General features: G+C 39.5%; 1 protein-coding gene across 1 annotated transcript in view; it reads right to left on the bottom strand.

The window, feature by feature from the left end:
* Positions 1-822: 822 nt before the first annotated feature.
* The window catches only part of LOC122019546, a 34,954-nt gene continuing 20,972 nt past the window's right edge, over positions 823-14,804 (bottom strand). The window contains exons 2-5 of the mRNA XM_042577002.1: positions 6,883-7,022; positions 6,097-6,795; positions 5,856-5,958; positions 823-992 (exon numbers count right to left, since the gene is read on the bottom strand). Of these exons, the coding sequence (XP_042432936.1) occupies positions 823-992; positions 5,856-5,958; positions 6,097-6,795; positions 6,883-7,022 (1,112 nt within the window). The remainder of the gene's footprint in view (positions 993-5,855; positions 5,959-6,096; positions 6,796-6,882; positions 7,023-14,804) is intronic.

Below are 14,804 nucleotides of genomic sequence, written 5' to 3' on the forward strand. Positions count from 1 at the left end.
TAAGAGAGAAGGTCGTCTACCTTTAGAATTAATTAGGCGAAGCTTGGACATTTAAATAATCAAAAAATAAAAAATAAATAGCCAAGTTTGAGTTAGAAGCAATGAGTAAAGGCTTATATTTGATGTGTTTTTTTTTTAATATGACACTACACCACTCCTCTATACTAAATATTATCTCTACCGGCTAAAAGATTTCATCTTTCTATATATATATATATATATTAAGTATCGGAATGTTCTAAGGCACATATCTCATGATGATGATGATAGAAAAAACTTAATAAAACATGTTGACATTGTATGCCACCAATTGTTTTGATTTAATGTTCTTAGACATTAAGAATGGTAGTTTTGGGTCTACATAAAACATTGTTAAAACAATATCTTACAATTTAACAATAAAACCTCTGCTCTCATACATTTTATGGATGAAAGTTTGTTTGGTTTCGATTATGATTCAACAGGATCAGGCAGTTAAACACCAACCAGATAGTGATAGTGACCTTTAAATTTTCCCAAACCATTCAATAAATATGTTCACTAGGGTAGGCATACCTAGATCATAGCATAGGTTAATATATAATGTTATCATATATTTATTTTGTAATACAACTTGCTATTCTCTAGGAACTGAATTTCAGACGTAGGAAAATAATAATTCAAGTTGAGGAGAAGAGATAAATATAAATTCACTAGTTAAGTATCTAGTTGCAAATGATAATGCAGGAGAAAGATCTTCTCTTATCACAACTAAATCTCCATAGATGAAATAGTGACTGAGAACTAAGGTTTCCTTTGTTGACGACAATGCTTAGTTTGGTCTTATCTTATCTGTGTGTCAGTTGCAGGTAAAGAAAGGATAGCAGGGATGACCTCAAGATGGTTATATATGGTAATAACAATGAACTTCAATTTGCAACTCGATGAGACGATTATGTCAGAAAATCTGATTGCATTCATCAAGTTGGAACTTTCTAAGACAGCATCTCTGTCTGCTAAACAATATCCAATATATATGAAAATGCTAGAAAATGAAACAATAGCAATAGAGTTGAATATATGGCTCTTTATCAATTAAACATCATTTTGACTACTCAATACCCTGCCTATCATGTTGATTATGATTCTCTCTTTACCACATAATAGCATTCTTATGCAGGAACATGATATTCTAGAACACTGATATTGCAGGAACTTGGCAGTTAGCTATAAGTTAATCATGTGATTTACCTCCCTATAACTTGAGGACGGACTCTAAGGGGCATATGGGATGAACATAATCATCTTTTGTTACAATAATATTATAGAACAAAAACAAAAGAAACCTCAAGTTTTACAACAATACATATATAGTGGCATCTTCTTGGCAATGCAATATAGTAGCTGTAACTGTTGGGAAAAACCCGTTACAATCAGTGTGATTTTGCAACTCTTCTGAGTAAATACCAAAGTCACAAGAACTTACAATCAAGTAGGTTTGAGCAGATAATCTCAAACTGTCGACTCTAGCGAGCCGAGCCACGTGCCGAGTAGATGAGTCGTGGACACCGTGAGTTGTCGAGCAGCGCCACGTTGTGCTAAGAGTTGCTGACAGGATGTCGAGAGCTGCAACACGAACTCAGAGTGGATGCCGAGTCCAGCAGAGCGCTGTCTCCTTAAAACAGATTCGGCCCCTCCGTGGTGCTCAGAGGATTAAGTGGACGTCTGTTTCCCAGGATAAAACGGCAGGATCACGAGTACAACCGAGCACTGGTTGTCGTGACGATCTGAACTAGCTCCGAAAACTATCACTATTTCTGTTGAGCAAAAGAAGTGCACAACAGAAGGGAAAGAAACATGGGGATTCAAAGTGGAAGGGAAGCACGTGCACACAAAGCTTAGTTTTCCACACGAAACTCACTGAAGCTGTTTCTTGTGCTCTCCTTCGTTTCTGTGCTCAAGGTCTTATATAGACCTTGTGCAAGCTTGGCTTGCAAGCACAGCAAGCCACAACGTGGCTTGCTGTTGGCTTTCATTGGCCAGCAAGCCACAACGTGGCTTGCTGGTGGTTGCAAGCAAGCCACGTTGTGGCTTGCATGGAAGCCACTTGGCTTGCAAGCTTGTTTATCATGTGGCCTTGTTTGCCATGTGGCACAAGTAAACGTGCCACGTGGCGTGTAAGCAAGCTGGCAATTTTCCATATCTTGTATGCTGGCCAACAAGTTGTTTGACTGATATAACAAATAATGGGGTTCACAAAACTACCCCTCGGGTTGTTGTCGTCCGGGTCCTAGATTTCCAACCCCCTTCGTTCCGAATCAGTCGGAAAGCCTTGCTTGCAATCGTTGTGGGACTACAACCCACACGTCGCGTTTTCATTCAATTTTTTCCAACAATCCCCCACATGAATGAAAACAAGGATTTGTGATAGTTTTCGACAGTTGAGTCGAGTATAGGATAGGTAGGTGTTACCCTTTGAACCTTCCCTTGTAAACTCTGTTTGCTCACTGGCTAATTAGTAGACGTGATGTCTTTGAACTGTTTGGCCGTTGGTATAAGCATGGACAGATCTTACCCAAGACTCTCCCTGATATAGTTCAGGTCTCATGAGTGTGTTCGTTCTTGGCCATGAACACGCCTGGTTCTGTGAGAAGCTCTTAGAATTGTGCCTCCAATTCTCTTCGAAGCGGCCTCACTTCTTTCTCACATAGGTGATCCCTCAAGAGTTACCTTCTACTCTTTTTTGATCATTAAAAGCCCATCGGCTTATCCTGGTCTCGTCACTGTTTCATGGGGCTTCCCTTACAGTGTGTCTAGTTAGTGCAGATTAGTTGTCCCTTTGAACCTAGTTCTTGGGATCTCCAGTCAGCATAGGTTGGGTGTCCTCTGTACTGATCGCTGACAACGGCATCAAGCCCATTCCCTGTGATGAGCTTGCAACTAACTCTCGATTTAACCCTTTGGTTAGCGGATCCGCTAAGTTATCTTTTGACTTCACATAGTCAACATTGATAACTCCAGTTGAGAGTAGTTGTCTAATGGTATTATGTCTACGACGTATATGTCTAGACTTACCATTATACAGATGGCTCTGTGCCCGACCAATTGTTGATTGATTATCGCAATGTATGCAAATCGCCGGCACAGGTTTTGGCCATCGTGGAATATCTTCTAAGAATTGTCGTAGCCATTCAGCCTCTTCACCACATTTGTCAAGAGCTACAAACTCAGATTCCATCGTGGATCTGGTTATTATGGTTTGCTTAGAAGATTTCCAGGAAATGGCTGCATCAGCTAGAGTGAAGACATATCCACTCGTAGACTTAGAGTCTTGTATATCAGATATCCAACTTGCATCGCTGTATCCTTCGATCACAGCAGGATATCTTATATATTGCAGTCCATATTCACGAGTGTACCTTAAGTACCTCAGTACTCTTGTTATCCCTTTCCAGTGCTCAATACTGGGATTACTCGTGTATCTGCTCAGTCTGCTTATTGCGTAGGCTAAGTCTGGTCGTGTACAACTCATCAAGTACATCAGACTTCCAATCACTCGAGAGTATTCTATCTGCGAGATACTTTCACCTCGATTTTTCGATAGATGTTGACTCGTATCTATTGGCGTTCGTGCCAACGCAGTATCACCCTTGGTGAATTTCTCAAGAATCTTGTCCACGTAATGGGACTGATTAAGAACAAGTCCTTCTGTCGTTCTAAAAATTTTGATTCCTAGAATCACATCAGCTAGGCGCATGTCTTTCATGTCAAATCTTGAGTTCAACATGTCTTTAGTGGATTTGATTATCTTATCATTACTCCCAATGATAAGTATGTCATCTACATAGAGGCACAAGATGACATAGTCATTCTCTGTGGCTCTCATGTAGACACATTTATCACATTCATTGATCTTGAATCCACATTCCTTCATGGCATTATCAAATTTTTCATGCCACTGCTTTGGTGCTTGTTTCAAGCCATATAATGACTTCACCAATCTACATACCTTGTTTTCCTGTCCTGATACAGAAAACCCCTCAGGTTGGTCCATATAGATTTCCTCTTCTAAATCCCCGTTTAGAAAGGCTGTCTTGACATCCATTTGATGTATTTCGAGAGTCCATAGAGCAGCGATAGCCAATAATACTCTAATGGAAATTATTCTAGATACCGGAGAGTATGTATCGAAGTAATCAAGGTCTTCTCGTTGTCGGTATCCTTTGATGACCAATCTGGCCTTGTATTTATCGATTGTACCATCTGATTTCATTTTCTTCTTGAAGATCCACTTACACCCTAGTGGTTTACTTCCCGGAGGAAGATCCACAAGTTCCCAAGTGTGATTTTGCAAGATAGATTATATCTCAGATGCAATTGCCTCTTTCCAATGAGGTCCATCAGACGAGCTTACTGCTTCTGAGTAACTCCGGGGTTCACTTTCTAGTATGAAAGTGATAAAATCCGATCCGTAGGATTTTTCTACTCGAGCTCGTTTACTCCGTCTAAGCTCAACCTCAACTGGTTCCTCATTTTTTTTCTTCGTCTTGTGTTTCATATGCCCGTTTTGAGGAGCTAGCATCCTCTCGGGTCTTAAAAGGAAATACATGCTCAAAGAACGAGGCATTTCTCGATTCAATTATCGAGTTCTTGTGTATCTCCGGTATGTGTGATTCATACACACAAAATCTATACGCAGCACTGTTTTGTGCATATCCAATAAATATGCAATCAACAGTCTTTGGTCCTATCTTAATCTGTTTCGGATCAGGTACCAACACTTTGGCAAGACACCCCCACATTCGTAAATATTTGTAGGACGGTTGTCTTCCATTCCACAACTCATAAGGGCTCTTATCTATTTTCTTTCGGGGCACCTTATTTAAAAGGTAATTAGCTGTTAACACAGCTTCCCCCCACATGGACTCTGGCAATCCAGAGCTTAAGAGAAGAGCATTCATCATCTCCTTAAGAGTTCGGTTCTTTCGCTCAGCAACTCCATTTTGCTGAGGAGTATAAGGAGCCGTTGTTTCGTGTCTGATCTCATGTTCAGCACACAACTCAGCGAACGGTGACACATATTCACCGCCTCGGTAATCTTCCTATTAGTTGGTTTTCAACCTCATTCTTATAGAGAGCAAATTTCTCTATAGCTTCATCCTTACTTTTGAGAAGATACACATAACAGTATTTTGTGTTATCATCTACAAAAGTGATGAAATATTTATTACCACCACGTGTTGGCGTACCTTTTAGGTCGCACACATCAGTGTGGATTAGGTCAAGTGGTTCATTACTTCTTTCAATATGTTGAAAGGATGACCTTGTCATTTTTGCTTCAACACAAATCTCACACTTGTGTTTTGGGTCAAGGTGGAATGTAGGTATGCTTTGCATGTTTATTAATCTACGCAACACATCGTAGTTAACATGTCCTAGTCTACCATGCCACAAACACGAAGACTCAAGCATATAAGTGGAAGAGCTCTCATTTTTATTTATCTTGGGCCTAATGACCATTACATTGAGCTTAAACAGCCCATCAGATACATAGCCTCTTCCTATAAACACTCCATTTTTGGACAATACAACTCTGTCCGACTCAAAAACAATGCGAAAGCCATGCTTGCTCAGAAGTGATCCGGACACTAGATTCTTCCGAATCTCCGGAACGTACAGCACATTGTTCAGAGTGAGGTCCTTGCCCGAGGTCATCTTCAGCACCACCTTTCCTTGGCCTATGACGTCCGAGGTTGCTGAGTTCCCCATGAACAGTTTATCTCCAGTAACTTGTTCGAAGTTGTGGAGCAGCTCTTTGTTGCAGCACACATATCTGGTGGCTCCAGTATCAATCCACCATTGCCGAGGATTAGAACCTATTAGGTTCACTTCAGAAATCACAGCGCAGAGATCCATATCCTGTTCTCCCGCCAGGTTGGCCTCAGGTTTTTTCTTCTTTGGCCTTTTACAATCTGAAGCCTTGTGACTCATACGATCACAATTGTAGCATTTCCCTAAGAACTTCTTTTTCATGTTTTGTCCTTTGGGTTGCGTCGTGGAAGATTTTGGATGCTTCCGTTTTGAGCTTTGTCCGTGCTCAACAACATTGGCTTTTACAGTAGCCTGAGAGAACAGTTTTCTCTCCGAATTCTTGTTGGCTTCTTCTATACGAAGGCGAACAACAAGTTCCTCCAGGTTCATTTCCTTCCGCTTGTGCTTCAGATAATTCTTAAAGTCCTTCCAGCCAGTTGGTAGCTTTTCGATGATAGCTGCCACTTGGAAGGTTTCGCTCAGAGTCATACCTTCTGAGTGAATTTCTTGTAAGAGTACTTGAAGCTCCTGGATTTGACTGATTACAGACTTCGAGTCACTCATCTTATAGTCCAGGAAACGACCAACAATAAACTTTTTGGTCCCAGCATCCTCCGATTTATATTTCTTGTCCAGAGATTCCCACAGTTCCTTTGCCGTTTTTATCTCACAATACACAAGATAGAGTGAGTCAGCAAGATTGTTAAGGATGTAGTTTCGACAGAGGAACTCAGACTCGTTCCATTTGTCGAGCAGAAGGAGGGTGTTTACCTCATCTACACCCTTAACAACCTTGGGAATTTCTTCGGTCAAGATACGTGCCAGACCTAGCGTGGTTAAGTAGAAGAACATCTTCTGCTGCCACCGCTTGAAATTCACTCCTGTGAATTTTTCTGGCTTTTCCCCGTGATTGATTGGCACATTCCCAATCGGGGCAGAGGAGGCCGGCACATGTTGAGCCTGTTGCATCTCAACATTTTCTGCCGCCATATCAACAGAACGAGTCTGTTTTAAGTTTGTTGGGAAAAACCCGTTACAATCAGTGTGATTTTGCAACTCTTCTGAGTAAATACCAAAGTCACAAGAACTTACAATCAAGTAGGTTTGAGCAGATAATCTCAAACTGTCGACTCTAGCGAGCCGAGCCACGTGCCGAGTAGATGAGTCGTGGACACCGTGAGTTGTCGAGCAGCGCCACGTTGTGCTAAGAGTTGCTGACAGGATGTCGAGAGCTGCAACACGAACTCAGAGTGGATGCCGAGTCCAGCAGAGCGCTGTCTCCTTAAAACAGATTCGGCCTCTGTTTCCCAGGATAAAACGGCAGGATCACGAGTACAACCGAGCACTGGTTGTCGTGACGATCTGAACTAGCTCCGAAAACTATCACTATTTCTGTTGAGCAAAAGAAGTGCACAACAGAAGGGAAAGAAACATGGGGATTCAAAGTGGAAGGGAAGCACGTGCACACAAAGCTTAGTTTTCCACACGAAACTCACTGAAGCTGTTTCTTGTGCTCTCCTTCGTTTCTGTGCTCAAGGTCTTATATAGACCTTGTGCAAGCTTGGCTTGCAAGCACAGCAAGCCACAACGTGGCTTGCTGTTGGCTTTCATTGGCCAGCAAGCCACAACGTGGCTTGCTGGTGGTTGCAAGCAAGCCACGTTGTGGCTTGCAAGCTTGTTTATCATGTGGCCTTGTTTGCCATGTGGCACAAGTAAACGTGCCACGTGGCGTGTAAGCAAGCTGACAATTTTCCATATCTTGTATGCTGGCCAACAAGTTGTTTGACTGATATAACAAATAATGGGGTTCACAAAATTACCCCTCGGGTTGTTGTCGTCCGGGCCCTAGATTTCCAACCCCCTTCGTTCCCAATCAGTCGGAAAGCCTTGCTTGCAATCGTTGTGGGACTACAACCCACACGTCGCGTTTTCATTCAATTTTTTCCAACAGTAACGCCCCGGCCGGGGCGGGCCCCCCCCGACCGAACCAAGAACGACACCAGAATTACCTATCGGTTTGATGACTAACTCCACAGACCACCGGAGGTCCTTTCAGCGTGCTTTGTCCTCACTCGCACGCACCCTGGAAAACTTCCCAGGAGATCACCCATCCTCAGATTTCTCCAAGCCAAGCACGCTTAACTTTGGAGTTCTTAAGTTTGGGCTTCCGAAAAGGAAGGTGCACCTTGGTGATATGGATAGTACCATCTAACCTTTTAAGTCATACTTAACCAGAATCTCAGAATCGGGGTATTACAATCACCCCCACTTAAAGACACAACGTCCTCGTTGTGTAACCACAAATCACACCACAAACAAATCCCAGAATCTCCCTCGCTAGGTGATGCCCTAGGTGCTCCTACCACAGGCGCACTCACGGTCGCAAGGTCACTCTGATACCATCTGTAACGCCCCGGCCGGGGCGGGCCCCCCCCCCCGGACCGAACCAAGAACGACACCAGAATTACCTATCGGTTTGATGACTAACTCCACAGACCACCGGAGGTCCTTTCAGCGTGCTTTGTCCTCACTCGCACGCACCCTGGAAAACTTCCCAGGAGATCACCCATCCTCAGATTTCTCCAAGCCAAGCACGCTTAACTTTGGAGTTCTTAAGTTTGGGCTTCCGAAAAGGAAGGTGCACCTTGGTGATATGGATAGTACCATCTAACCTTTTAAGTCATATTTAACCAGAATCTCAGAACCGGGGTATTACAGTAGCATAAATCTTTAAATAAAACCCAAATGACTAAGAGAAGTGCACATCGACTCAAAACATTGAAATAAAATAGTTCTAACTACTAACTATTATTATTGGATGCAATGGTTGAATATATGCACAGCTTGTGATGTCAATGCAATGCCCTTAATCCAGTCTTGCAGTACTTTTAGGATCAGTAAATTTGAAGCCCAGAAAACAATTTGTTCATGGTTAAAAAGTATAGGTGCTTAATGCACAAAATAATCAACACTTAAAACTTGTTGGGACCGTTGCCGTCACTAGAGGGGGTGAATAACAATTCGCTTGATTATGTCATTCTTCATCTACAAAATATAAACAAACCTGTTCTTTTAACAAGCAACACAAACACACAAAATAAGAATGAAATACAATATAAACAACAATTTACCCAAATGATTTTTGTTATGTTCACTGTTGGATTATTTTGGATTGCTTTATGAAGATATGGAATACAGTAGCACTTTCCCTTCAATAATTTTAAGAATCGGTGTTCGAACTCCTCTACGAAATCCTCTTTTATAAATAATTAATTCTTTCTTCTTCTTGTGGAGGGGTATTTATATACCTCTTCATATGACTTAGGGAGTAAATTATCTCCCAAACCTAAGACCCAATAGCAACTTAATCCATTAACATTAAGCTTGGTTGAAAATCAAACCATATTGTTTTATAACCAAATCAATTTTGGTTTATAGCTAAACTAAACTAATTTGGTTTATTATTAAACTATAATGAATCTAATCTTACCTACAAGAGGTGTGATCCACCATCATTTCCGTCCAACAAATATCTTTCATATTTGCTTCTCATTTGGTCATACCAGACTTAGTATCTCTCAATATAAAAAAAAAAATTAAATTCTCAAACTTATTTTAAGTCTTTCAGATATACTCGAAGTGTGTGTGACCTAATAAGTTCATGGTTATGTTGGGCATCCATAATTAATCATTAATTATAGATCGATCATGAATGACACCTACTAATACATCATGAACCTCAATTAATTGAAAAATCACAGTTGATCCCAGAACTATTCTGAAATATTTCAACAAAGATAGTTATATTCACTTGGTTCAGAACATGGTCTATGTATCAGTCCCCACTAGGCTGACTACGTCGCACCTAGCCCAAATAGTAGTTCCTTGTCCTGTGGCTTCAAATTACACAAACACATATCTAAGAAGACTATCCTCTTGACGTGTAATGCTTTGGCCAAAGACTTATGAGTAATAATCCTAACAACAAGCCATAAGGTATACATCTCCTTATAAAAGGGAGTGGTGAATTATTTGTGGACTATTCAAATACTTTCATGCATTTTGACTTATACCCAATCATCCCAGAGTTGCACCTTCAATGAGATGTTTGCTTAAGATGTCAAAGCATAAGTCTTCATGACCAAGATGACTTGAATATCTCAAGTCAAAGAAAACTTGCATTCGAGCTGCAATGAAATCTTCATAGACATATATAGAATCATATGAAGTATTATAGCAGGTCACATTCAATGAACTAGTTACCCTTAACCAATATTCATATGTTAACTCTCAACATTCTAATGTTTCAAATCAATGAGAATTGACTGCTTGGATAAACCAAGGAGTATAACATATACTAGTCTTACAGAATTGATAATATTCAATCTTATCAATTCATCGACTAGAAAATCTTTCAATACGTATATAATTACACATAGAGAGATATCCACTAATTGTAATTCAATCATAACTTCTCTCATGCTATGCATTGTATTGTAGACTTCATTAATTGAATTTCATATCAATATCATATATAGAGAGAATACACACTTAAATAGTGAATTTATTTATCCAATAAATAATATAATATCTAAGGTGATTGTCTTAGGATGCATCTCAAATATAACACAACAATTGATTGTCACGTTGGATCCGATCGTTTAAATCTACATAATGGTATTTTTTTTTACCTTACCAATCGATTAGTCAGAAGCATTTTGTTCGCTAGAAATAAGCTATCGATTGATTGGTCCAATCGATTAGAAGCTAGCAATTGATTGGTGTAATCGACTAACCAAGTAAAAATATCGACTAAATGAGATCCGTTTTGCACCAAAAATTAACTTGTTTTGATATCTTAGTCAAAAGTTATGGTTTTCAAAAGTTTGCTCTGTCCAAACTTCCTCGTTATTTGACATTTGATCAATCTTGACCTGTCGGGACTTCACACTTCATGTCAACTCCCTATTGGACTTTCGATCGCCAAATGTCTGGTCAACCATGACTCAATTGGACTTTTCTCTAATTAACTACCTGTTAGACTTCCGATTACTAAGTGTCTAGTCAACCGTGACCCACTTGGACTTTTTTCTTCTCATGTCAACTCTCTATTGGATTTCCAATCGTCATGTATCCGGTCAACCTTGACCCACTTAGACTTCTCGTCTTCATGTCAACTTCTTGTTGGTTTTCTGATCACCACATGTTCAATCAACTATTATACCTATACTTTTCTCTCCTCATACCAACCAATGCCATGTTGGACTTCAGACATCATCAAGTATCCGATCAACCTTGATCTACTTGACTTCTTGTGTCAACTCCTTATTGGACTTCTGACATCGTCAAGTATCCAATCAATTTTAATCTATGTGACATCTTACTAATATATTGATCAAATATCAAATCTAAACTTGGGTTAACCTTATCTTGATCAATTTGATCGACCTTGACCTGAAATCGATTACATCAACACTGTGTTGAATCATTTGAATATACTTTGTTGATTCATATGTGGTTGCACGATCTTATAAAGGAATATATAAAATCTTGTTATTCAAGAGTTTTGGACGAGGTTAAAAAAATAATCAAAAATAATACCCAAGTTTTGATTAAAATTATTATAACAATATTAAAATAATTTTTTTATAATAATTTTGATCAAAACTATTATAATATAGAATAATTTGATCATAATTATTGAGATGAGATCCTCTGTCTCCAGATTCTTGTGTCCCGATTTTTCTTTATCGATCAAACGGATTATATCATATCTCAAAGATGTAGTGCAAATCATGAAGATATCATGACCATCCGATCGATAAAGGGACATAGAGACATAAGAATCTGGGGAGCGAGGATCACATCTGATAATTATTTATAATAATTTTGAATAAAATTATTACAGATTATAGTAATTTTAATCAAAATTACTATAATAGTACTATAATTTAAATTTTTAGATGAAAAAACTTGGATGAAGTATCCTTTTCATACTTTTATTGTCAAACCGAACACACTTAAGAGAAAAACTTGTGAGACATTAATATTCATGTTTATTTATTTATTTAGACGGAAATAAAAATTATAATAAGATTCTCACGGTGGAAAAATTTTTACTATTTATTTTGTAAAAAAGAATAAATTACATTCCTTTATTCTTTTGTTTACTAAATGGGCCTAAATCAGGCTAAAAATAATTTCCTCCATCACAATTATGTGTAATCAAATTCTTCCTAACTCGCAATCGGATCTCGTGCAATCGCAAACAATGGCCTTGAACGACCGCCTCATATGAGAGAGCAGATCATGGATCATTTTTTGTGATATAGAGGATGATCATTTTACATGTATTAATGGAATGGATGATCCTTGCTTATAAAAAGATGAAGATCATTCATCTCCATCAATACATATAAAGGGATCATCTTCTGGACCATAAAAAATAATCCAGAGAATTCGATCTCCTCAGATGACATCCCTTTATGACCGCGATCAATGGGCCCATGTGAGATTGCCTCACACGGTCGCACAGTCTCGTGCAGTCATTGCACCCATGGGATCACTAGACCGAAGTTTTTGTGTGTGATTTTTTTCTTCAATTGTGTTTCTCTTTCAATTTTTATTTTGTATTTTTTTTCTCCTAAGATTTTTTTTCACCTTCCGATTTCCTGAATTTTTTTTTCCTACTTCGAATATTATTTTTTCCTCTCCATTCTGCCTTTCAGAGTAACGTGTAAAGTTTAACCTTGTCCCAGGATTTGACATAGATGATAAATACATGTAATTTATCAGTAGCGAGTGAGGTTTGAATAAGTTTGTAGGTCATGAATATATTTATAAAATAAAATTTAAATTTAATTTAATTATAAATAAATTAAATTTAAATATTTAAAAGTTCGACTCAATTCAATTTGATTACATCCTATATAAAATACTTGTGCTCACGATCAACCTCCCTTCTATGGCCGTCACGTTGAGGGTCAGCAATATCACGATTCCATATTTTTTGTAAGGCTCGACCTTTTTTTTCTATTGCGTCATTTATCGGCTTTAATTTTGCCTCTTTTGCTGGGTTAATTTTCTACGTCAACTCTCCACTCATTATCAAGTATGATCTCATGAATAATACTATCAAACATATCAATGACGGAGTTGGTTAATCGATCAAATATCCATCATACCATATGATAGAGCAGAACGGGGCAGGCCAGTCTACTATGCTGATGGATTGGAAAATCTCAAACAAATTCAATCTTAGGTTGTAGGTTAGGCAACTTGTCTCACGAGGCATATATATATATATATATATATATATATATATATATATATATAGAGAGAGAGAGAGAGAGAGAAAAAGAGAGAGAAAATTTTGATATGTTAAGAGACGCTTTGTGCGCGATCATGAGCGATGCGAAGACGTGGTATTAGATTTCTTTGTAAAAAAAATATTTTATTTATTCTCTCTCCCTTTCGGCCTTCTTTTCAAAATATCATCGAGCGAAATTTTCCAATTTCTAAATTTCCCTCACCGCTCTCTCTCTCTCACGCCTTCTTTCTTCGTCGTCCGTCGAACCTCGCGCTCTTGCCGGGAAAGTAAAGCAAATGTGCTACAAGCTACTTGGCTCGGCGCCGCTCTCTCTCTCGCTCTCGTCTCTTCCTTCACCGACAACACACAGCTATTGTTGTGCTTACCACCTCTCTTCAATCTCGATCGTAAGGACGACATCTTTAATTCCTTCTATTTCATACACAATGGTAATTCGTTTCATTTTAATTTGTTATTTTCCATCATGATCCGAACATATATTAGAAGGATTAATGATATAACATGCAAGGACGACGCCTGCTACAAATGCCTGCAGGCTGTAGCCACTTGGAAAGGTAGCTGCTACATGTTGTAGTAGCTACTTCGACAGTTAACTACTACACCTTGTAGCAGCTAACTGTCCATGTAGCTGCTACGATGTGTAGCAAGCAGCCACTTGCTAAGTCGTTTTTGTAGCAGCTACATTTTCTAACAGATATTACCCCTAAAATTATTTAAGTTGATGTATATCAACTTGGTAAAAAAATTATTTGAAATTTTTTTTGCTGATGCAACACCTTTGCTTTGCTGCTAAACATTGCAGCAGCAACTTCACAGCTAACTATCCAGATAACTGCTACAACTTGTAGTAGCTTACTTAGAATGGTGGTCGTAGAAGGAAGGAAGGATTTATACTACGACCTGTAACGTCGACGCCTGCTACAAAGGATGATTGGAGGGAAGGAGGGGAGAAGTTGGCGTGGCTTTCACGTTCATTTTGGAACTATCGAGTAGAATACGCAGCGGGAATAAATGAAACAATTGCAAACACACAAACACAAAGGGTTTTACTTTGTTCGGAGCCTGAGGCGACTCCTACTCCAAGGCCCACGCTCGTTGAGTATTTACTTTGGGCAATCACTATAAGCTCAGAAATTTACAACTTGAAATACAAGTAAAGCAGTAATAAAATTATACTGACAATGGAAAACACAGAATTTTGAAACTTCGGGTCATCGGTGTCTTGTTACAGCTTTATCGGATCGTCCTTTGAGCAGCACATGGAAGAATGGTTGCGAGTTCTTGTTATCTTCTTGCTATTGCTCGAACTTGCCTTATAAAGCCTGTGGAGGGCGCTCTCAACCCCGTCAAAAATGCAGCGTTGATAAGCTTTGACTCCTTCACTGCTTATCTGTCTAAGGGCGCCTCCAACCGCATAGAGGGCGCCCTCCACCAACGTCCAGGGCACCTCCAAGCTCCATGGAGGCACCCTCGCGCCTTGCGTTCAGGGTGCCTCCAAGCTCCATGGAGGCGCCCTCTGCCCTGCTACGCGAAGGTCTTTAACTAATGACCCGAGGCGCCTCCAAGCTCCATGGATGCCGCCTCAGGACTGTTCATTCGAGGCTTTTACTTCTTTTTCACCCCCTGCAAGATGGGTTAGTCCAAAATACAAAACATATCCTGCAAGAGAAAGTTTAGCACAACA

The sequence above is a fragment of the Zingiber officinale genome, chromosome 9A (assembly GCF_018446385.1).
Source record: "Zingiber officinale cultivar Zhangliang chromosome 9A, Zo_v1.1, whole genome shotgun sequence".
Classification (NCBI taxonomy): Eukaryota; Viridiplantae; Streptophyta; class Magnoliopsida; order Zingiberales; family Zingiberaceae; genus Zingiber; species Zingiber officinale.